This window comes from Panthera leo, chromosome B4 (assembly GCF_018350215.1).
Source record: "Panthera leo isolate Ple1 chromosome B4, P.leo_Ple1_pat1.1, whole genome shotgun sequence".
NCBI lineage: Eukaryota > Metazoa > Chordata > Mammalia > Carnivora > Felidae > Panthera > Panthera leo.
Genome location: NC_056685.1, coordinates 113,908,282 through 113,931,474, shown reverse-complemented (window position 1 = coordinate 113,931,474; position 23,193 = coordinate 113,908,282). Strand labels below are relative to the sequence as shown.

The window sequence follows — 23,193 nt, the reverse complement described above, 5'->3', positions numbered from 1 at the left end:
TGGAGACTGTTGAAGGCCTTACGGACACTGGCAGTGACAGGCCAAGAGGAGCAAGGGAGAGGAGCCATCTTTAGAGATGGGGGCCAAGCAAACACAAGAGCATGAAATAGCGAGCACAGCATTAGGGGAATTGTGAACATTTCTGTATGTGGATGGGGGTAGTTATAAGAGATGAGACTGGAAAGTTTTGGTCTATATACCATAGGCGATAAGGAGCCTTGGAATTTTTTAAATGATGAAATCTGTAATAAGGAAAACCCTCCAAAAATATTTTTTCCAGGTAATCTTTATAAAAAGTAAATTGGGTAAACCACTCTTTTGTCTAAAATCTGTTGGTGACTAATCACTGCCCACAGGAGATGTCCAAACTTTTTACTTTGGCACACAAAGCCCATAATGCTCTGGTCCCTTTATAGGATTTCAGGCTCATCTCCGTCTACTGCACATGCTCTGCCCCTGCCTTTCTCACCAGTTGTGTTTCCCACCAGTTGTGTTTACCCTGTTCTCTCATCCCTTCATACCTCTGTAGAAGTGCTTCGTTCTGCTCACAGTGTCCTACCATCACTTGTAGGCATTGCTCAGTTCAGATGACACTGGGACTTACTTGCCTGCTTTTTTTTTTTTTTTTTCCCCTACTCTTCTCCCAAAACATCCCATACTAATTAGGAGAACAAGCTTTTGGTATTAGACTGTCATTTAAGGTCTGGGCTCCTCCACTCATGAGGGTGAGATCTTGCACAAAATTTCAGGCTCTCTGAGACCCAGTTGCTTTATCTGTAAATGGAGGATTTTATATACCTCAAGTGTTGTGGAAGGATTAAATGCAATAATGTTCATGAAGCACTCACTACAGGATCTAGCATTCAGTACACATTTAGTATTTAAGAGCTATTATACTTCAGGTCTCTAGAAAAATTTTTATGTTGTTTTTGTAATTTGTTTACTTGACTATTTGTCTACTAGACTTGAGCTCTCTTATGGTGGGGATTTTGTTTTCTTTTTTAGTGGGTAGGCTCTAAGTTAGTGTTTGATGCTTGGTGGTTTTTCACTAACATACTCTGACTACTTGGTGGCTGTGTAGAGAGGATGGCTCCATTAGGGGAGAGACTGGCTAGAGAATAATAACTTTTTATTCCTAAAATTGCTGCACATTAGAATCATTTGGAATTCTTATCCAAATTCTTCCATTGAAACAGAATTTCTGGATCTCTAGTTTTCAGTTCAGGAGATGGTTAAAGCTTGAATTTAGCCAATGGCTTTGGGGATAGAGAAAGAATAGAATGATTTTCAAGAAAATTAAGGCGTAAAATTGATAGGGTTTTTGGACTTGTGAGTAGTTTGGGTAACTGAGAGGATGATGGAATGGACTAAGGTAAAGAGTAGAGGAGGAAGAAGAGCAGGTTTGGGGAGGAAGATGAATGTGAACTAGAGGTGTGGCCATCCCAGTGGAGATGTTCACGAGGCAGGTGGAAATATAGGTCCAACACACAGGAGACAAGTGGAGGCAAGTATTAGATATGTACAGATGTTGTAGAGAAGTCAAGTCAAATAAGGACAGAGAAGTGTCCACTGAATGGAACAGTTGAGTCATACCTAGTTCAGTTTCGGGAGAGTCATAGGGATAAATTGGGAAGTAAGGAAGTAGAAGCAGGGAGCACAGATTACTTCCTGAGGAATATAGAGTAGAGGAAGCAGAAACTAATTTAATATTAAATGCATGAATGAAATTTGTCATCCTTAGACCACGTTCTAATAAATGATTTTTATCTTATTTTAAAGTTTAAAAAAAATTTTTTTTAATGTTTATTTTTGAGACAGAGAGAGACAGAGCATGAACAGGGGAGGGGCAGAGAGAGAGGGAGACACAGAATCTGAAGCAGGATCCGGGCTCTGAGCTGTCAGCACAGAGCCCGACGCAGGGCTTGAACTCACAGACCGTGAGATCATGACCTGAGCCGAAGTCGGATGCTTAACCGACTGAGCCACCCAGGGACCCCTGTTTTTTTTTTTTTTAGAGAGAGAGAGAGAGAGAGAGAGAGAGAGAGAAAGCACAAGTGGGGGAAGGGGCAGAGAGAGAGGAAGAGCAAGAGAATCCGAAGCAGGCTCCACACACCCTGCCAGCGTGGAGCCCGATGTGTGGCTTGAATCCATGAACTGTGAGATCATGACCCAAGTTGCTTAACCAACTGACCCACCCAGGTACCCCTAATGATTTTTATTTTCAAGAATTATAAACTTCAAATCAGTTTAAGTTGAAAGGGGGATTTATTGTAAAATTTCAAAGTGATCCATGAATAAGAATTGCTATACAGTTGGGTCTGAAGAGAATGGTGTCAGGGACAGAGGGAGTTTTTCTCTTTGTCTCACTCTTTCGTGGACCACTGGCATCATTGTGTCTCTGTGTCCATCCTCCTCATTGCTGCCTACTCAGTATGCTCAAGACCCCAAATGGTCATCTGACCACATAGTTCTACTTACTTTTCACCTTAGTTTTGTGTAGCCAACTGACTCAGTGTCTCAATTCCCAAAATCCGAGAGAAGACTAAAATGTCCTCAGCATCTTTTCTTGTTGGGTTGTGCATAGGTCTCTGGCTGGCCAAAGGTGTTCATTGACGGTTTAGTCAACTGAGGTTGGAAGTGGAGTTGGTCATATGATACTTAGGACTGTTCCTTCTAAGAGTGGTATCATGAAACACACATTTTGCATATCATTCTTCTAGAAATAAGCTTTACCATGGCTCTGAAATAGTGATAATAGTTATGATTAAGTTCATTTGGTTCTAGGAATAAAGGATCCATCAGCTTAGCTCAAAAATAGCATAGTAGTGGTTATAAGGATGCACTTGGCAATAAGATGGAATTTCATAGAATTTCAAAACCAAACATTTAATATGGTGCTGAGCCTCTCAGACACTTTTACTGGAAGGCTTTGGAGGCTCTAAGGCAGTGCTATTCGGAACTTCATGACAGGGCTTTATAGATTATCACTCTAGAGTTGAGCTATTAAAGGACTCAGTAACTCTTCATATATTTGTGTCCCCTATATCTATCTACTTTTGATTTTGCTCTCAGCTAATTTTCTTACCCTCTATTCTAGTTTTTTTTTTTTTCTTCATGGCTTCTACATACTCAGAGTCTATGGTCTTTTGAAACCTTAGCTGGTTTATAGCTTTGATTTGCTGAAGTCTTTCATGTACTTTTACTTTATCTCCTGACTACACTGTTTATCTATTTAGTGCCAGTTTATGTGGCTAATTGATCACTTTTCTTCATGGTTTGCAGTTCAAAGGCCTAATAAGCATGGAACTCAGCAGTAGTTCATTCTTGGTATTGGGGTGCTTTTTTTTTTTTTCTTTTTTTCTTTTTTTTCTTTTTTTTGCCACTCGGCCATGTTATTGGCTGCTAGCTAGCTTGTGAATATTTGCTGTCTGGTCCAGGTGATCACATCTTTTGTCATGGCAGTAGACATGGGGTCATATAACCTGGCTGTCTTGGACTGTATTCTCAACCTGGGCTATGGTAGGATAGTTTACTTTAGGATGGAACCGTGGCCATTGCCTGTACTATGATTAATTGACATATTTAATACAATAACATGAATAATTTAGTTGCACTGACATCTGTTTAAGTGTTGCATGGACTGTAGCAGTAGTTGAAATTTAAAACCACCCTTTCCCCCGTCATTTCAGTTTTTAATATCAGACTATGGCTAAGTTTTACATAAATATGCTAATATAAAAGTTTTTAGAGTTTCATTGATACTTTATTTGGACTTTATTGGCTAAATAATATTTGGAAAATGTATTAAGAATTTCTGTCTTTATACAGTGCTATGTCAGAATACATTGTCTTGTGAGATGGATTAAATGGTAAATCATATTGAGTCAGATCTCTGATAAGGAAGTATGCATTTATTTTGTCCTGTGAAACATTTTTTTAATTTAACCTCATATCTGCTTGTACCTTTTGAATGTTTGAAGCAATGATCTAGTTTTAAAATAAAAATATTTAAAAATAATAAAATATGTTTCTGGTTATGAAAATAAACCATGTATATCATAGAAGTTTGAATATATCAGAAAAGGAAAATTGAGAAGCAACAGGGCTATAGCATTGTGGATGGTTTAACATTAAGAGCACAAGCTTTGAAGTCAGATGGAATCCCAGCTTTATGCATTATTACATTAAAAAATACATTTTTTAATGTTTATTTTTGAGAGAGAGAGAGAGAGAGAGACAGTGTAAACAGGCAGGGGGCAAAGAGAGAGGGAGACAGAGAATCCGAAGCAGGCTCCGGGCTCTGAGCTGTCAACACAGAGCCCAATGTGGGACTCATACTTGCGAACTGTGAGATCATGACCTGTGCCGAAGTTGGACACTTAACCGACTGAGCCACCCAGGCGCCCCAGTGTGTTATTATATTTGTAAGCTTAGCTGACAATTTATTTAACTTTCTTTAACTGTATTTCCCCCCTTGGCTAAATGGGAACAATCCCTTTGACTTTATTCAAGGATTGTTAAAAGCATTAAATGGTATAGTGTAGACAAAGTGCTTGGCATTATGCCTGTCATAGAGGTTATATGTTAGCTATTGTTAATAGAAAGATAGAATATTTCATTTAGCAGATGACCGATTGACATTTTTTTAGTATAAAATTCAAGTTTCTTACTTGCATCATTTTAAAAATGCAAATAATCTAGAAGAAGTAGATACTCTGAGCTTTACAATAAGATTCATGGGTTATTTTGATTTTGTTAAATTTTTGAGTATAAAAGCACCTGGGCAAGTAGAGAAATCCCTGAATTTGAATCAGAAGACTTGAGTTCATGTTCTCTATCTCTGCAGTCAGTGTGATCTTAGGCAAATCATGGAGTTTCTCTTGACTTCACTTTCCTTATCTGTCCACTGAGGGCATCATCACCTAGGCAATTTCTAAAGTGCTTTTCAGGGTAAGCCTGTTACTTGAAAACCAAAAGAGTACCAAGATTTTGAGTCTGCAGATCATTTGCAGCCCTGAGGTAGCATTTTAAGTGTTATATAACAAATCAAAATAACTTTTAACCTATTTTCTAGCATCTTTGCTAAGGAAAAAAAAAACCTGTCTTTAGAGCAAGAATTCAGTGATAAAATTTGATAACTCGTGTAAGGTTACTGTCACAGCACTGCCATGTAGTAGTTTTCAGAAGATAGTAGGTCCCCTTCTCTACTGAGATCTTCCTTGCCCCCAGCATGCAGCCCTTTATAAGTATCTCAGATGCAAGTAAGGGACATTCATTACAGTAGATGCTTTGATGCAGCACCTAGATCTTCCTTTAAGATGGAGTCACATTCCCCTAGCTGCCTGGAGTCATGGCTGCCGATGGCTCTTGGCTGTATCCTTCTCTGGGAGTTGCCCTAACAGAAAGAAGCTGCCTGATCCAAGATTATGTCCCTTTCCTGGAAACAGCCTGTACTTCATTACTGGTTGATGTGGAGAATACAAAGAATCCTCCTCTTGCCTTGGTTAGGGACTTCTGTGAAGGACCATCCAGCTTTAGGACTCTTGGTGGGATTAACTAAGGCCACTGTTGTAATTGTGCTACTGATTAGCGCTGTTCGTCTGCTTTCTCTGCCCCGTCATATTGCCCCTGTGCCCGTACGGGTGTTCTTGGGAGCATTGCCCAGTAAAACTGCTTGTAGTTTTCAGGGCCTCAGAGTCTGTTTCCTTGGGAGCCCAGATTATGAATCATCTGCTATTTGGATAGTGTGTCTTAGAGATTTTTGTGTCATAAAACATGATTATATTCAGGATGGATTTTAATTTTATTATCTTTGTGTTCTACTTCTTTAAACTGATCCTCTATAGATCTCTTAGAAAAGGAATCTGTAGTCAGTAGATTAGAATTTGTTAGATTCTAAAGTACCATGCAAGACTATTTGCTGGGATTTTAAGTGTGGCACACTGATGCTCTGTTCGAGAGGTTTTATTATCAGCACCATTCCCAGTTCCCTCAACAGATTTTAAGACTTAAAGAATGAAAAGTGGCTTCTTCTTTTTATTTTTGTAATGTTTATTTATTTTTGAGAGAAAGAGACCAGTGTGAGTGGGGTAAGGGCAGAGAGAGAGGGAGACACAGAATCTGAAGCACGCTTCAGGCTCCGAGCTGTCAGCACAGAGCCTGACGTGGGGCCCGAGCTCATGAACTGTGAGATCATGACCTGAGCTGAAGTTGGACGCTATCCGACTGAGCCACCCAGGTGCCCTGAAAAGTGGCCTCTTCTTAAAACTAGATTTTGAACCCTATTTTGGTATATTTTTGTGTCTGCCTGTCTGTATTTTTTGAATCAAAACACCTGATACTCTAAATTTGCTTCAAATATATAGCTCAATTGTGATTATATGTTAGATATTTAAAAAATGTTGGATATTAAATACTTTTACTCCTTTACTTAATATTGACTTAATTGTATGATGTCTGTAAGCCCAATTTAGTTACTAATAACTTATCTGTAATTAGTTTTAATAGTCTCAGTCTCTTACTGATTTGACTGCCTTTTTCTTTTTCTTTTTCTTTTTTTTTCTTTTTGACTGGCTGCTTTTGAGAGATGTTACTTTCACATAACCATTAATAACTGGTAAAAGTTTTAGAGTTTTGAAAGTGTCCATAAGAAAGCAAAGTGTATATAGAGATTGGAAATATAGTTGATTGTTTCTGTGTTTTTCTTCCTGTTTATTTTGAGAGAGAATGAGGGAGCACAGGGGAGGAGCAGAGAGAAAGAGAGAGAGAATCCCAAGCAGGCTCCTTGCTATCAGCACAGAGCCCCACATGGGAATTGATCTCATGGGCCATGAGATCATGACCTGAGCCAAAAAGGAGCTGGAAGCTTAACTGACTGAACACCCAGGTGCCCCTGGACGTGCTTTTAAGTTAGCCAATTTAGGACTCAAATGAATCATGGAATGAGAATTTTAGAGCTGGAAGGACCCGTGATCTTGTCCTGTCCCTGTAATTCTTCCTTGAAGAAGTTGAGATTAGAGAAATTGTCTTGATGGGGATCAGACAGATGACCAAGAAATATTTTGGTTAGTAGAGAGAATATTGAATTGGGACCTGGGAAACCTGTTTTAATTGCAACTTTACCATTACCAGAGTGATGTCAATCAAGTAAGCTTAGTTTCTAGGGCTAGTTTCATCATCTATGAAGTGATACAATTGGAATATAATTTCTGAGATGTTTTCCAATTTTTAAACTTTGTTTCTCGTCTTAATGATATGAATGACTACTATGTACAGTATATCTACCAAATGCTAGGCAGTGTTTTAAACATTTTAAGTGTATTATTTCATGTAATTCTTACAACAGTTCTGTGAGGCTGACATTATTAGTTCCACTTTACAAATGGGAATTTGGGGCTTAGAGAAGTTAAATAAATCTACAAAGCTTCTTAGTGGGTAACTGGAATGAATGCAGATCTGTGAGACTCCGGCTTCTGTATTCTGAATCACTATTCCTAGATTTAGGTGGACTTTTGCTTTTGGAACACTTAATAGGCACTGCTGAAAATAGGAGCCAGTTGCATTAGGTAAATATATGCTTCTGACACCCGTCTCTGGCATAGGGTAGTATTGTGTGTCAGTATGTTAGCCAGGAAAGACTTAGGATTCAGAAGTATATTGTGTGTTAGTACCTAGGAAATTTTGGAGAGGATTGAAATTAGATACAACCGGGGGATAGCCTCTTAGAAGCCCCTTTGAAAGACAAATTGAATAGGAATTGCACTCAATTTAGCATTAATAATTTAACAACATGAGTGATTGTATTTGCTTACTCATTAAAGTTGTAGGATGGTTCCAGGTTAGGTGGAATTGCTCACATTTCAGAAAGTAGGAATTGTTCTCAGTTCAAAGCTGATGAAAATGAGTTAGTTAAATGTGGTATGTTGGCAAAGAAGCTTGCCATTTTTAAAAATTATTTATTTATTTATCTTAAGTAACCTCTCCACCCAGCACGGGGCTGGAACTCATGACCCCGAGATCAAGAGTCACACACTCTACCGATTGAGCCAGCCAGATGTCCTGAGAAGCTTACTATTATTGTATGTGGTTGTATGATGGATAGAGAAGCTTCCGTGAAGTCATTGGTACCATAAGTTTTCTAGGTCATATTATTGCAAAAGTCTGAGTAAGCTTTCTTCCTTCAAATATATTCTGTTTTAAGAAGGCAGAGAAATAAGAAGGAAGTTTCAGGACAAAAAAAAAGTAATTAGCAAAAATGAATTATGAAACAAGTTTAAAGGTGTTAGAATTATAATGGAGATGAGAATATAGAGTATTAGTGACCATTTTCAAGGTTGAAGACTTAGAGCAAGTAAGAAGGACTTAAGAGACAAATTTTACGTGAAGTTTGAGGCTGACAGCCAGGAGTTAGAATTAGGAATACAGGAGGTGTGAAATGAAAAGTAGAAGGACCCCTCCCTAGGGAACACTGGTAATAGTGTCTTTGTATTTTTCCACAATTTTCTGACGCATATATCCATTAATATTATACAGATATGATCATAGTCTTCATATTGGGTTTTAATTTTTTTCACTTAATATAGTTTGGAGATCTTTAAGTACCAGCACTTTCAGAACTACTTCTTTTATTATTTGTTTATTTTTAATAACTACGTTATATTCTATGGATTGGCAAAATATGGCTAGTCCCCTGTTCTTTCCTTTTACTCCCTAGGCTTCTTGGGCTTACTTAGGTCTGTTTACTAGGACTATTTTCGGCAAACTTGATAAAAGATTTTTTTGGTGGTGGTAGTAGGGTTATGTAGTTATATCTTTGACTTGCTTACTTTTCTGGGAAGGTAAATCCCAGAAGAAAAGCCACCTCTACTCTGGAAAAATAAAGGATACAGAAATGGGGAAAATGTAGTTCTTGGGAGGTACAGCTTTTGTTTCCAGTGCTTTTGAGGATGGGTTCACTAGTTTTAAAACCTCTTGTGGGATGAAACTGTTGAAATGTTGATGGGTCAAAAATGAATTGCTAGTTTTATACAGTTCTTTATATTAAGTATGTAATTTAAAGGCTCTTTAACTTTTTCACCATTCAGCTCCTTTCTTTTTTTCTCAGATGCAGGAGTTGTCATCAGATCCAGATACCTGACTTTTATTTATAAATTCATGTCTCAAGCATACCATTTTGGGAAAGAATCTTACTATGTTTTTTAGAGTAGGGTAGATAATAGATGATAGAATCGTTAAAACATGAGAATCTTATGGATTTTAAATGAACACAATAAAGACAGACTCTGGATAAGTTTAGAACGTTTTAGAAGGTTACATTTTGGGAAAATGTGACAGGAATGTGGATCATCTGTTGAGGTTTGCTTCTTTTTTTTTTTTTCTTTTTAATATCAAGAAAAGTTTCACTGTAAAAGTAATTTGACTATGGATCTAAAATTCCGAAAAAAAAAAAAAAAATGAGCAACACCAAAACCTGAAAAACTAAAAACCAAAATATCCATAACTGTTTTGCTACAGAAATCATTATTTATATTTTGGGATATATATCCTTTGAATCTCTCATATGAATAGTTTTTGTACACAATTATAATTACAGTGTGTATGTTTTCTTATTTTTCTGTGCAGCTTTTATAATCATTTTAATGGATGAATTTCAAAGTAGTATCACTTTTTCCTTACTTGGCATTTTATATTAAATATTTAATAGTTATGAATAGGATGTTTGCTTGTTGAGACAAATGTGTAGTGAATTGCTCTCAGTCTTGGGTGCTTACAGTGCATCTCAGTGGAGATGTCCAGCAGAGAAGCAGTATGGTTTAGTGATGATGAGCTGGTTTGCTCAAGTTAAAATCCTTTCTTCCATTAATTAGCCATGTGACTTTGGGCGAATTACTTATTTCCACACCTCATTTCTCTCGTGTGAAATGGAAATAATGACAGTATGTACCATTAATGTTTTTTGCTGAGGATTATTAAGTTAGTTGTTGTGCTCTGAATCTTGCCCAGTGTTTGACTAGATTTTCAGTTCCTTTAAGGTAACATCTAGATAGTAACGAATGATGATGTTAGAGAAGAAAAAGAAGAAGACCTTTAATCCTCTAGATTGTATATATCATTGGGATGGAATATCAAGTATTAGAGACAGATTGGTAATGGTTGGCATGGATGGCAGATGGATGGGCTGTGTTGATCTTTTTAACAACCCTCAAATGATTGTAATTTAGTTGGTGTAGTAGAGAGAGCAATGCAAGAGGAATCAGAAGATTAGCATTTTAGATTTTTTTTTAAAATTTATATTCAAGTTAGTTAACATACACTGTAGTCTTCACTTCAGGAGTCGAACCCAGTGATTCATCTCTTACAAATGATACCCGGTGCTCATCTGAAAAGTGTGCTCCTTAATGCCCGTCACCCATTTGAAATCCCCCCACCCCCTTCCAGCATCTCTCAGTTTGTTCTCTGTATTTAAGAGTCTCTTATAGTTTGCCTCTCTCTGTTTTTATCTTAGTTTTCCTTCCTTTCCCCTAGTTCATCTGTTTGTTTTTTATATTCCATTGATGAGTGCAATCATACAGTATTTGTCTTTCTCTGACTGACTTATTTTGCTTAGCATAATACACTCTAGTTCCATCCACGTTGTTGCAAATAGCAAGATTTCATTCATTTTGATTGCTGAGTAATATTCAATTGTACATATACACACCACATCTTCTTTATCCTTTCATCCATTGATGGACATTTGGGCTCTTTCCACACTTTGGCTATTGTCCGTAGCACTGCTATAAACACTTGGGTGTATGTGCCCCTTTGATGCAGCGCTCCTGTATCCTTTGGATAAATATCTAGTAGTGCAATTGCTGGGTCATAGGGTAGTTCTATTTTTAATTTTTTGAGGAACCTGCATACTGTTTTCCAGAGTGGCTGCACCAATTTGTATTCCCATCAACAGTGCAAAAGGGTTCTCCTTTCTCCACATTCTTGCCAACATCTGTTGTTGCCTGAGGTGTTAATTTTAGCCATTCTGACAGGTGTGAGGTATTATCTCATTGTGGTTTTGATTTGTATTTCCCTGATGATGAGTGATGTTGAGCGTCTTTTCATGTGTCTGCCATCCGGATGTCTTCTTTGGAAAAGTGTCTATTCATGTTTTCTGCCCATTTCTTCTCTGGATTATTTATTTTTGGTGTGTGTGTTGAGTTTTGTAAGTTTTTTATAGATTTTGGATACTAACCCTTTATCTGATATATATCATTTGCAAATATCTTCTCCCATTCCATAGGCTGCCTTTTAGTTCTGCTAATTGTTTCCTTTGCTGTGCAGAGAAGCTTTTTATCTTGATGAGGTCCCAATAGTTCGTTTTTGCTTTTGTTTCCATTGCCTCTGGAGGTGTGTGAAGTAAGAAGTTGATGTGGCTGAGCTCAAAGATGTTGCTTCCTGTTTTCTCCTATAGGATTTTGATGGTTTCCTGTCTCACATTTAGGTCTTCCATCCATGTAGAATTTATTTTTGTGTGTGGTATAAGAAAGTGGTCCAGTTTCATTCTTGTGCATGTTGTTGCTGTCCAGTTCTCCCAGCACAATTTGCTAAAGAGACTGTCTTTTTTCCATTGGATCCTCTTTTCTGCTTTGTTGAAGATTAGTTGACCATACATTTGTGGGTCCATTTCTGGGTTCTCTGTTCTGTTCTGTTGGTCTCCGTGTCTGTTTTTGTGCTAGTACCAAACCATCTTGATGATTACAGCTTTGTAATATAGGTTAAAGTCTGGGATTGTGATGCCTCTGGCTTTGGTTTTCTTTTTCAACATTACCTTGGCTATTCGGCATCTTTTCTGGTTCCATACAAACTTTAGGATTGTTTGTTCTAGCTCTGTGAAGAATTTTGATGGGGATTGCATTGAATAAGTAGATTGCTTTGGGTAATATTGACATTTTAAGAATATTTGTCCTTCCAATCCATGAGCATGGAATATTTTTCCATTTCTTTGTGTCTTCTTCAGTTTCTTTCATAAGCTTTCTAGTTTTTAGTGTACAGATCTTTTACCTCTTTGGTTAGGTGTATTCTTAGGTATTTTATGGTTTTTGGTGCTATTGTAAATAGGATCGATTCCTTGATACCTCTTTCTATTTTGCTTCATTATTGGTGTATAGAAATGCAACCGGTTTCTGTACATTGATTTTTTATATCCTGCAACTTTGCTGAATTCATGTATCACCTCTAGCAGTTTTTTGGTGGAGTCTGTCAGGTTTTCCGTGTAGAGTATCATGTCATCTGCAAAGAGTGGAAGTTTGATTTCTTTGCCAACTTGGATGCCTTTTATTTCTTTGTGTTGTCTGCCTGCTGAGGCTAGGACTTCTAACACCATGTCGAACAAAAGTGGTGAGAATGGACATCCCCGTTGTGTTCCTGATCTTAGGGGGAAAGCTCTCAGTTTTTCTCTAAGGTCTTCTTTCTGATTTTTGTTAACAGTACAATCTTGAGAAGTCTTTTAGCCACTTTGAATCTGTTTTCTCATCTCTAGAGATAACATTTACCCTTCCTCTCTCAGAGATGTCATTATGACTAAAGTGAGTTGAAGACTATAAGGCACTATATACAAATGTAAACTTTTTATTAATTTAGAAAGACTAAAAATGAGAGAATGCATACAGAGACCTTGATACGGTATTGGGCACACTCTGCAATGAAGGATAGCTGCTAGTGGTATTTGTCTTCTTTTATGTGTAAGGCTAGCCCTGTTTACTGTTTAGATTATTAAGTAGTTTATGAATATATTATTAATACCTACTTTGATTTTTTTTTTTCTCTCTTCTCTGTTTCAGACTCCTGGGAGAGTTGGCTCTCAAGGTTCTGATTTAGACTCATCAGCTGCTCCTATAAACACAGTGGATGTCAATAATGAAAGCTCTTCAGAGGTATGGAAATAATAATTTGGCAATAAAATTTGGTATTATTAAAGGAAAACGAGCAGAGGCTTGAAGTAGTGGTCAGTAATTTAAACTTTCATAGGAAAGGTCTCATCCTTCTTACAAACTGGAATATGACTTTTGAATCACACTTCTAGAAAAATACGGTGTTTAGTTCTAAGACTAAGAAAGTGTATATTAAAATTGAAAATTCATATTGTTGATTTGTCTTCATTGCTAATGTCATCTGAACTTAAGGAAGATTCTGACATCTGTTTATAAAAATTACCAATTAATTAGTGTTTGTACTGGCATGAACTACTGAGTTAATAAAAAATTAGATAAACTTATCTATAAAGTTTATACATTACTTGCTGTCTTTACAACTTTGCAAGAACTTTTATCTTTCATAGTTTATTAAAAAGTAATGGGGAAAGTAAGAAAGAACTCAATTTTTTTGAGAAGTTAGCCTTAGTATTTGCTTTATTATGATTAATTATTTTTAACAAACATTGTTTGCTCATTATAGAAAAATGAGAAAAGGGAAGAGAAGAACATAAAAACCACCAATAATGTCCTTAAGATATGGATGCACTCACATTCTGCTCTGACAGTTTTTGTCACTTGCCCCTTTCTGGGCCCAGTTGTACTGCCTACCTAGTTCCCCTTTTCTGTGCTCCCCTTTCCACACCTGTTTGCTGGTGAGTCTGTTTTCTGTCTTGTGTATTTCTGATTTTGTCTCTATGCATTCATCTTCCTGTTTTGTCTCTTTCTGGCCATCTGATTTCATGTATATGGGTATTAGCCTTGAGAAGATCTAAAAGACCATGAAAGTGAGAATAAAAGTATCAGTTGAATTTTATTAAGAGCAAGTTTAATTGTTGACCTCAGTTGGATCAAAAAAAAAAAAAAAAAAAAGAGTCTCTAGTGCGTAGTGAGCAGTGCCTGGTGATCCTGCTGTATTTTCTTCTTAGGGTCATTTTCCTACTCTTTGAGATAGTTTTACTGTCTTCTATATCCTCACATCTCTCATGTGTGCTCCCCTCTCCCATCTTCCCTCAGTCACCTTCTATATCATGGGAAGTATTGGCTGAATGTCCAAAGCTATACTTGGCACCTTTGTTCTCTCTTTTTTAGTACACAGAAAACAGTTCCTTTTCTTATCAAATTTCAATCCATTCTCTTGTGCTCTAGATTCCATTCTCTCACATTCTCATTTTATTTTCTGTCCCTCCTGCCACTAGTTTTTACCCATGTCATGAATTATTCTTATTGGCATATAATACTGCTCTATAGGTTCATATGCCCAGTGCTTGGGTACATATTTGTCAAGGTCTTGGGTGATCTCTATTTCTCTCTCTGTCTCTCTCTCTCTGTCTCTTTCTATCAGTCTCTCTTTCAGTTTGTTTCCCTTTTACCTTGGCATCCCACTTTGTACAAACCCTAGGTTTTAACTCTGTGCCCTTAGCAGCCATCTATATGGAATTTGAAATGTCTCTGGGACTTTAAAGAAATAGTCAGAAGAGCGCCTGGGTAGCTCAGTCCATTAAGCGTCCCACTCTTGATTTTGGTCCAGGTCATGATCTCACAGTTTGCGAGACTGAACCCATGTCAGGCTTGGTACTGACAGTGAAGAACCTGCTTGGGATTGTTTCTCCCTTTCTCTCTGCCCCTCCCCTCCTCAAAATAAAAAACTTAAAAAAGAAATAGAAATAAAGCAATGCCTTGCTTTATTCATATGATATTTATGTCATATTTTATTATTTAAGATAATGTGTAATATTGTCTTCGTATGGGCTGTTATAAGAAAAGTGCTATAGACTCAGTGGCTTAAACAACAAACATTTACTTCTCAAGAGTTCTGGAGGTTGGGAAGTTCAAGATCAAGGCAGATTCTGTGTCTGGTGAGGGCCTGCTTCCTGGTTTATAGGTGGCCATCCTCATATTGCTGAAGGGGCAAGAGAGCTGTCTGAGATCTTTTACAAGGGCACTAATCACATTCCTGAGGGTTCCACCCTTCTGACCTAATCACCTCCCTAAAACCCCATCTCCTAATACCATCACATTGGGAGTTAGGATTTCAATATAACTTCAACATAATTCCAATATGAGGATACACATTCAGTTTATATCAGACATGTAATGTGTATAATATGTAATGTAATAAGTGATTTTTTATATCCTTCAGTTATCACCAGGATGGTTGTTCAGAGTATTTAGTATAATGAATCGCCAGAAGCAAATGTCTTTGTTCACTCTTTATCCCTGTCTAGTCTGGCTTCCATCCTTAGTACACACTAAACTACTCACTGATGACCCGCATTTTCCTGCTCCTTTGGTTAGAGAGGGCAGGTTTTTTTGTAAGCGCTCACTGAAGTTTCCAGGTTGCCAGCTTCTCCAGCACCCAGTCTGGAATATATGATGCAAAAGAAAACCCAGAGTATTCATCATTGTATCAGTGCTTGGATCCCAAGATCCTTAGCTGGTCTTCCTTCTCTTCACCTTTCAGAGTTTTCTTATGTTTGTTTTATATATAATGTCTAGGGATGTTAGGTGTGCTCAACAGGAAGAATAGGGAAAAGTGTATCTGTTCCTTTCTGTCTGCAACTGGAAATCTGACCACTTTAAAAGTTGGATTATTTCTCTTTTTATTATTGAATTGTAAGAATCATTTATCTACTCTGGGTGCAAGTCTTGTCGATAGTTTGATTGCCTCCTATTTGCCCTGTTGGCTAGGGAAGGATTCCTGTCCTGGGCTCACAGGGACGGCTGAACATAAACTAACCTGACACTGGACAGATGAAGTCAACAGCAGTTTATTATTCAAAAGACGCATGGCCCAGGAGGACACTGTATGCCATGAAGGGCCATATGAGGATTGGACTCGGGAACAAAATGAACAACCACGGGCTGAGAGAGGCAAGGTTTATAGTATCAAGAGGATGAGGTGCCCCTTGGTTCCTGGAGCATATGATTGGCTTGTTAGAATAATTCTGTGGGCTGACAGGGAACTGAAACCTGCTGTTTAGGCATATGGAGGCTCTGTGAAGAGGAGGGGTGTTTGACTGCAGGCCCCTATCTGTGGGAGCAGAGTGGGGAGGGAACTTGTAGTTAGGCCACGTGAAGCTCTCCCCTCGCCTGTTGACAAAGGAGTGCATAATACTGGGTCTCAATTTTCGACTTTACACCACAATCAGATATATGTGATGTTATGTTTTTTTCTTAGTCTGTGGTTTGCTTTTCATTTTGTTCATGGTGTCTTTCAAAGAGAAGTTTTTAATTTTGGTGAAGTCCAGTTTGTCAGCCTTTTCTCTTATGGATAGTGCTTTTTGGGTCGTTCTATGAATTTTTTTGCCTAGCTCAGTGTCATAGAGGCTTTCTCCTATGTTTACCAATGGTACTTAAAAAAATTCATTTTAATGTGTATATTTAAGTCTGTGGTTTCTTTTAAAATATTGTGTATGGTATGGGATAGTGGTTGAGGTTCATTTTTTCCATATGGATATGGAAACCACAGCTTTTTATATAGTTGTTTCAGTACTATTTGTTGAAATGTTACCTTTTCCTATTGAATTAAATTTTTGCTTTTGTGGGAAATCAATTGACCTTATATGTGTGGTTCTGTTTCTTTATGCTCTTTGATCCAGGCATACAGATTTCCCGCTTTTAAGGTGTGCCAAGTTTTTTCTTATCTCTGGACATCTGTATGCTGATCCCCATGTCTTACCTGTTCTTTTACTTTTCTGCCTGGTTAATATCTTATTATCCTTCAGGTCTCATTACAGATAATTACTTTTTCAGTAAACTTCACTTGACTCACATGTAGGATAGATGCTTATTCCATGTGCTTCTGGGGAATTGTATTTCCTATCCTTTTGATAATGATTATTCTGAGATACACTTATTTATCAAATATCTATTGTTGTCAGACGCTGTTCTGGATGCTGGAGATATGACAGTGAGTAAAATAGTCAACAATCTTTATCCTGGTAGGGACACCTGGGTGGCTCAGTCGGTTAAGCGTCCGACTTCCACTCAGGTCATGATCTCGCTGTACGTGAGTTGGGCCCTGCGTCTGGCTCTGTGCTGACAGCTCAGAGCCTGGAGCCTGCTTTGGATTCTGTGTCTCCCTCTCTCTGCCCCTCCCCTGGTCTTGCTCTGTCTCTCTCTCTCTTCCTCTCTCAAAAATAAATAAACATTAAAAAAAAACCTTTATCCTGGTAAAGCTTATATTCTTTTAGGTGGAAATAGGCAAAAACCCCCAAAACATACGAAAACGGACAGAGGGAAACAACTGGTGTTATTGAGAAAAATAAAGCAGGGAAGGAGGCATAAGAAGTGTTTTGGGTGGTTGCAATTTCAAATAGGATTGTCAGGGAAGACTTCTCTGAGAAGGGCATAGCTCAGGAAGAACTGAAAGAAGTGAGGAAATGAGTCATGTGGGTTTCTGGAACAACCATGTTTCATTCATGTGGAACAAGTGGAAAGTCTCTGAGGTAGGAGCATGCTTGGCATGTTGAGAAACCAGCAGGGAGGCTAGTGTGGCTCCAGCACAGTGAGTGAAGAGAGTTTGGGTCTGTGAGCTAATCAGGTCCACCTTATGCAGGGCCTTTCAGGCCTTTGTACAGACTTTGGTTTTTACTGCTGATGAGATGGGAAGCCATTGGAGAGTTCTGACAAGGGAAGTGACAAAACTTGTTTACATCTTTATAGGATACATTCTCACTGCTGTGTGGAGAATAAACTGTTCGTGGAGTAAGGATAGAAGCAGAGAGGCTGTTGAAAGGCTGTTGCAGTGATCCCTGTGTGGTGTGAGACTGATTGCGACAGGGTGGTTAACAGTGGAGGTCCTGAGGGTCTAAATATAGTTTGAAGGCGGTTCTACTGGGATTTTCTGATTTTTGTGCTCTAAAATGTAATTACTTTCTTTCATAACTTTTCCAAGAAGCCTGTAAGCTTCCTGAGGATGGGACTTTGTGCCTTATTTTATCATTTTGTTCTCAGCACCGTAGAATAATGGCTGGAACACAGTAATCACACTTGATACACACATTTTGAGTGAATGATTGAATATTGTATGTGGAAACTTACAGTGAAGAAACTAGTAAAGTCAAAGGCAGAACAAAGCTATCATGGCAAAAAAAAAATATGCAAATGATGCGTTCTTTTAAGGAATTACTATTCTGTGGTTCCAGCACTTTGGACTGTGGTTGCCTAGAAGACAACTCTTTCATCAGTAAAAAGAGAAAACAACAAAGAATTCACGTTCCTCACTTTCATCCTCTGGCTAATCTCCTTTAAGGGTTGTTAACAAAAGGAATTAATGATATTAATCATTGCTAACATTTATTGAATGTTTTCTTTGTATCAGATGCTATGATAAGCACTTTGCATGTACTATCTCATTTAATTTTCATGAGCCCCCCCCCCCCCCCATATGAAGTAGGTGTTACTGTTACCCCATTTCACAGATGAGGAAATTGAAGGTCATGTAATCTACTAAGAGTGGTGTGAATCCAGAATTCGAAGCCTAGCTCTTAACTACTGCCCTGCCTGCCCTCCCACTTTGGGTCCTTATTTACAGTCATCCTCTCTTTTGTTATATCCTTAGTGACATTAGTGACTCAAGGAACATCCAAGTCTCCCGGTTTTTAATGTTTTCAATGCCAGTGATCTTTATTAATTTTTTCTGGCTACTCAAGTTCATGGCAGTACCTTCCATCTTATGCAGTAGAATAGTTCACCTGAGATGTCGAAACTGTATCTTTCCATTCTTACACAACTACCTGTCTTCTCAAAAACTTTCTCATGTTCTTACTACTTCTTTGGCCTTGCTGAATATTTCAGGTTTTTAATTCCTATCTTCTGGTCTTTCAAACTTTCCTGGCTTCATTTCCTTTCCTCTCTAACCATACATCTAATGACAGAATATTTATTGAACAACGCCTTATGACTAGACTAAGCATTTTATGTACTTCATGATAACTCTAGAGGAATAGGTACTAACATTAACCCCATTTTATAGATGAGGAAGTTGACGTTTAGCAAAGTAAAGTAACTTCCTTAAGTCATATAGTTAGCATTGGTTGAGTCTCAAATCCACATTATTTTTGACACAAAAACTCATGGCATTTATAACCTATTGTCCTTCACTACACTCTCCATTTTATTCACTTTCCGATACTCTCAGTTCCTCTGTTCTCTTATCCCTCTACTTTCCTGTCTGACAAAACATTAAACCATAGATCAGTGTAATGGCCTACATTTTAAAATACAGATACTGTTAGGAATAGGGAATTGGGGAGATTGACTTAAAATGGTTTTATTTGGTTCATAAATTTAGAAGGAAGAGTCCCCTACTGGGAATTCCGGCTATGGGCAAATATGGGGTCTTAGGCTAGTGGATTATGGTAAAGACTAAAAATTGCTTTCATTGTAAGAACTTTTTTTGTTGAGAACATGATGTCGCATAAAGCTATTTGTTATAACTGCCTGTCATTTCTTGATCGAAAATAAAAGCTAACTTGCCAATAATGGCTCTTAGATAAGTAAGGACAGACTGTCATAAACAAAAAGAATAATAATATTCCAACTAAAGCAACTGGTAATTGTAATAAAATTGAACCAATGGGAATTTCCAGCATAAGGATGGGACCTACTTTTAGACGTCCTACTTTGAATAGATCTTTCAGTTTTTGTATATAGTTACTACTTGAAAATTTCCCTTATGTATACTAAAAAGAGATGTACTAATTATTTTCCTGTTATGTCTGTTTTCATTGTCTGTATTTTGTTTTATAAATAACTTTTTATGTATATCCTCCTAAAAGTTGTTATTTCACAGGGTTTCATCTGTCCATTATGTATGAAAAGATGTATAACTGCTAGTGATTTGTCGGAGCATTACCAGCAAGTGCACGCTGAAAATGAAACAAGAGGACAGGAACTTCTTAATGACTCCAGTGTTACTGTGGGTCCTGTATATTTTGCTTTAGCAGCTTGGTTATGGTTGCAGAATAGCTTTGTTTTTCCTTGCCTTGGTGTTGCTTAACTTTTTCTGCTACAAAGGGAATATGGATTGCTTTAATCATGCATGCTTAAAAGAAGGTTCAATAAGGAAAGCAGGCTCTTGGGAAGTTGGGTTCATTGCTCTTACTGTTTGCAGCTGTCTTTTTTGTGAATCTGTAAACAAATATAAACGTTTAAGTTAATATTTTTCATAAATTTTGCCATGAAATTCAAAATATAAAGTCAATGATGTCTGATTTCACCATTTGTAAGTTGTATCTTTATTTAGTTAATGTTTTATTAACGCATATTTAAAAATGCTTTGGGTTAAAATGCTTTATACTCGTATATAGAAAGAGGACTTTGCATGTTAATTGTTGCTGTTTTTATTTGAGAAAGTATCCAGCATTAGAACCTGGATGTACCATTGTTTCAGTCTTTGTTTTGACTCCCTAGACTTGAGGAAGGTGACAAATGGCACATACTCATCATTAACAGTGTATCATCCAAATGTCTCTCTGTAGTGTGTGGGACGGCCCATATCTAAGGCTGAGGGTGGAAGCCAGTGAGGGCAAGTATTGCCCTTTTGCAGGCTGGAAAAAGTTTCTTAGATGGTCTTGATCTATCTCTTTCTTTTGAAAATCACTGCAATAATCTAAAAACAAAGAGAAACATAGCTTTTCTGATTCTTTTGCAAGTCTCACAAAAGAATGAAACTCCTTGTACCCAGAAAGACACAAGAAAAAAAAAAAAAAGACATGTGTTTTTCTGTCTGGCAATTATATATATAAGAAAGGATTTCACCAAACATTCACTTATTTGGCATATTTGTAGTGTACTTCTTATGCATCATATATTTTGGTAAGTAAAGAATATAAAAAAAGATATGATCTCTATCCCAGGCAATTTCTGTGATAAATACTATTTGTAAAAAGAGTGCAGTGGTGATTGAACCTGAGGAGAACCCCAGAAAAGCTTTACTGGGGAACAGTTAAACCAGACATTTTCTAGGGTGATACGGAAAATGGGTGCAATATAGGAAGACACCAACTGGTTAAACTAGCTACCTGGTGCAAGCAAAAAGAGAGACCTAAAAGATTCTTGGAGCTCTCCTTAGCATTTTACCACTTGTCTTTCATACCTCTTGTGCCAACTTTTCTTCTTTATGGGTTAGCCAAAATCAAAAGTGACAATATCACCTACTTGTCATTTAAATAAGAACTTTATTTTTAACTGAAAGAGCACTTGGTATAAGAAGGATACCATAAATATCAAGTTAAGGTAAGTTCTTTAAGTGTAATGTATCTGAGAAAGGATTAGAGATCGCTGAAATCTAAGAGTAATCTTAAGTAGAGTGTGTGTGTATGTCTGTGTGTGTGCATGTTTGGAAGTTGGTGAGAAATTTGGAATAATTAAGGGAAAAATGTAGCTGGCTGTTTTTAGTGTTTTACTGTTTACTAACAGCATTTTTGTGGAAGTTATCGATCTACCCTCGAAGGTGGTTGCGAAGAAATAGAGAAGCAGTCTCTTAATATCCACAATTAGTATTACAAAGCCCATGAATGAAAGATCATGCACTGTATTCAGGGGGCATCCCTCAGATATTCACTCTGAGCTTGTGTTACTTTTATTATAAATGAGTGATGTAGTCTTGATAGGCTTTTTTCTTTATCCTTCCCATCTATATCAGGCTAGCATTACTAGGAATAGCACGTGAATAATATTTTTAAAACATTTTTGTCTGTGTTTATTTATTCTGAGAGACAGAGTCTGCAAGTGGGGGAGGGACAGAGAGAGGGAGAGAGAGAGAATTCCAAGCGGGCTCTGCACTATCAGTGTGGAGCCCAACATGGGGCTCAGACTCACCAACTGCGAGATCATGACCTGAGCCGAGACCAAGAGTTGTGTGCTTAACCGACTGAGTCACCCAGGCGCCCCACTATGTGAATAATTTTAAGAAATGATTGTGGAAAGACAAAACAGGGTGTAAGAAAAAACTATAAACTGTGGGTCCAGAAATTAAAGAGGCCAGGATTAATAGAGTAAAAATCACCCGTTCAGTGATAAATATTTATGCATCTGAAACACCAAACAACAGTTTAGTATCTTCTATTTAAGAAGGTGAGAAAGTATATGTATTTTAGAAAGATTTATTTTTATTAGAAATGTCCCAAAATTAAAGTGTTATTTAAACATGGAAAATTCATTTAGGTGAATCATATGGAAAATTCACTTAGGTGGAATATTTCTATGATTAAATATATATTACTGAATTTCTAAAATTTCTCTTTAGGGATGAATCAGTTCTTTCTGGAGTATTAACCTGGTAATATTTAGAAGCTTTAAGAAGGTATGGCATACCTTAATGTGATCGTTAGCTTTCTTGGTATCTTTAGATATCTAGACCCAAAATCTGGAAGTGGAGACAATAGTCAAAAAGCCAAAGTTGTAAAGATTAAATAGTGTAATTGGTCTGTGGCTTCTCTGGGGAACATTCTGTAATTTGCCTTCTAGATACTAGTAGAAGCTGACATGCAAAAGAGAAATGACCGGCTAAATAGTATAGCTGTTGCACTAAAAGCATGTTAACTATTGTGGTACAACAGTTACCGAATAGAAGTTGTAAGAATGGCAAATTAGGTATAAAGTGGAGCCGTCAAAAAACAATGGTAGATAATAGATGATTTTGAAGAAAGAGCATAACATGAGCTAGATTAACACATAGGCTGGGGACATTCATTCATTCAAAAGACAGTGCTGCGCATCAAATACCTCTGGAGCCAAATGGCGTCATTCAGATGTGCAAAGGTACATCCTGAGTACTTAGTGCTACTACCTTTGCTTATTTCAGAGTTTCATAGGTGATCACTGCGTTCACTCACCTGTTGTGCCCCTGCTACTTCTATGATCAGAACATACCTCTGTTTTCCAAACGCAGCACGTCTGTGTTTCAAACCTCTTTCCACACCTTTGTTAGAATGCCTCTCTTTTATTTCTGACAAGTGTCTCCTACTCGTTCTTCAGTACCTAATTCCAGTGTCCAGCGTATATACACATACATATAGCATAAATGAGTTTCTGTGTAGTTTTTGTAAAACACTAACTCTTGCAACAGGCAGAGTTGGATTCTTTTTTTCCTGTGTTCCTATAGTTCCTCATATTTACTTATGTTATACCATTGTCTGGTAATGTTTGTCTACATATCAGTATTCCCTAGTACTCAGTGAGCCTTCATTCTGCTACATAATGTACATAAATAAATGAATATATGCTATTTGTATAGCAC

General features: G+C 37.4%; 1 protein-coding gene across 3 annotated transcripts in view; it reads left to right on the top strand.

Annotated features, from left to right (window-relative positions):
- EEA1 (early endosome antigen 1) overlaps positions 1–23,193 on the top strand; it is a 114,240-nt gene that overhangs the window by 8,177 nt on the left and 82,870 nt on the right. Inside the window, exons 2-3 of one of the 3 annotated variants that reach the window (XM_042947350.1) lie at positions 12,816–12,908; positions 19,744–19,869. The exons of 1 other annotated variant lie outside the window; for it this stretch is intronic. In XM_042947350.1, the coding sequence (XP_042803284.1) occupies positions 12,816–12,908; positions 19,744–19,869 (219 nt within the window). The remainder of the gene's footprint in view (positions 1–12,815; positions 12,909–19,743; positions 19,870–23,193) is intronic. One more of the 3 variants, XM_042947351.1, reaches the window with a different exon arrangement.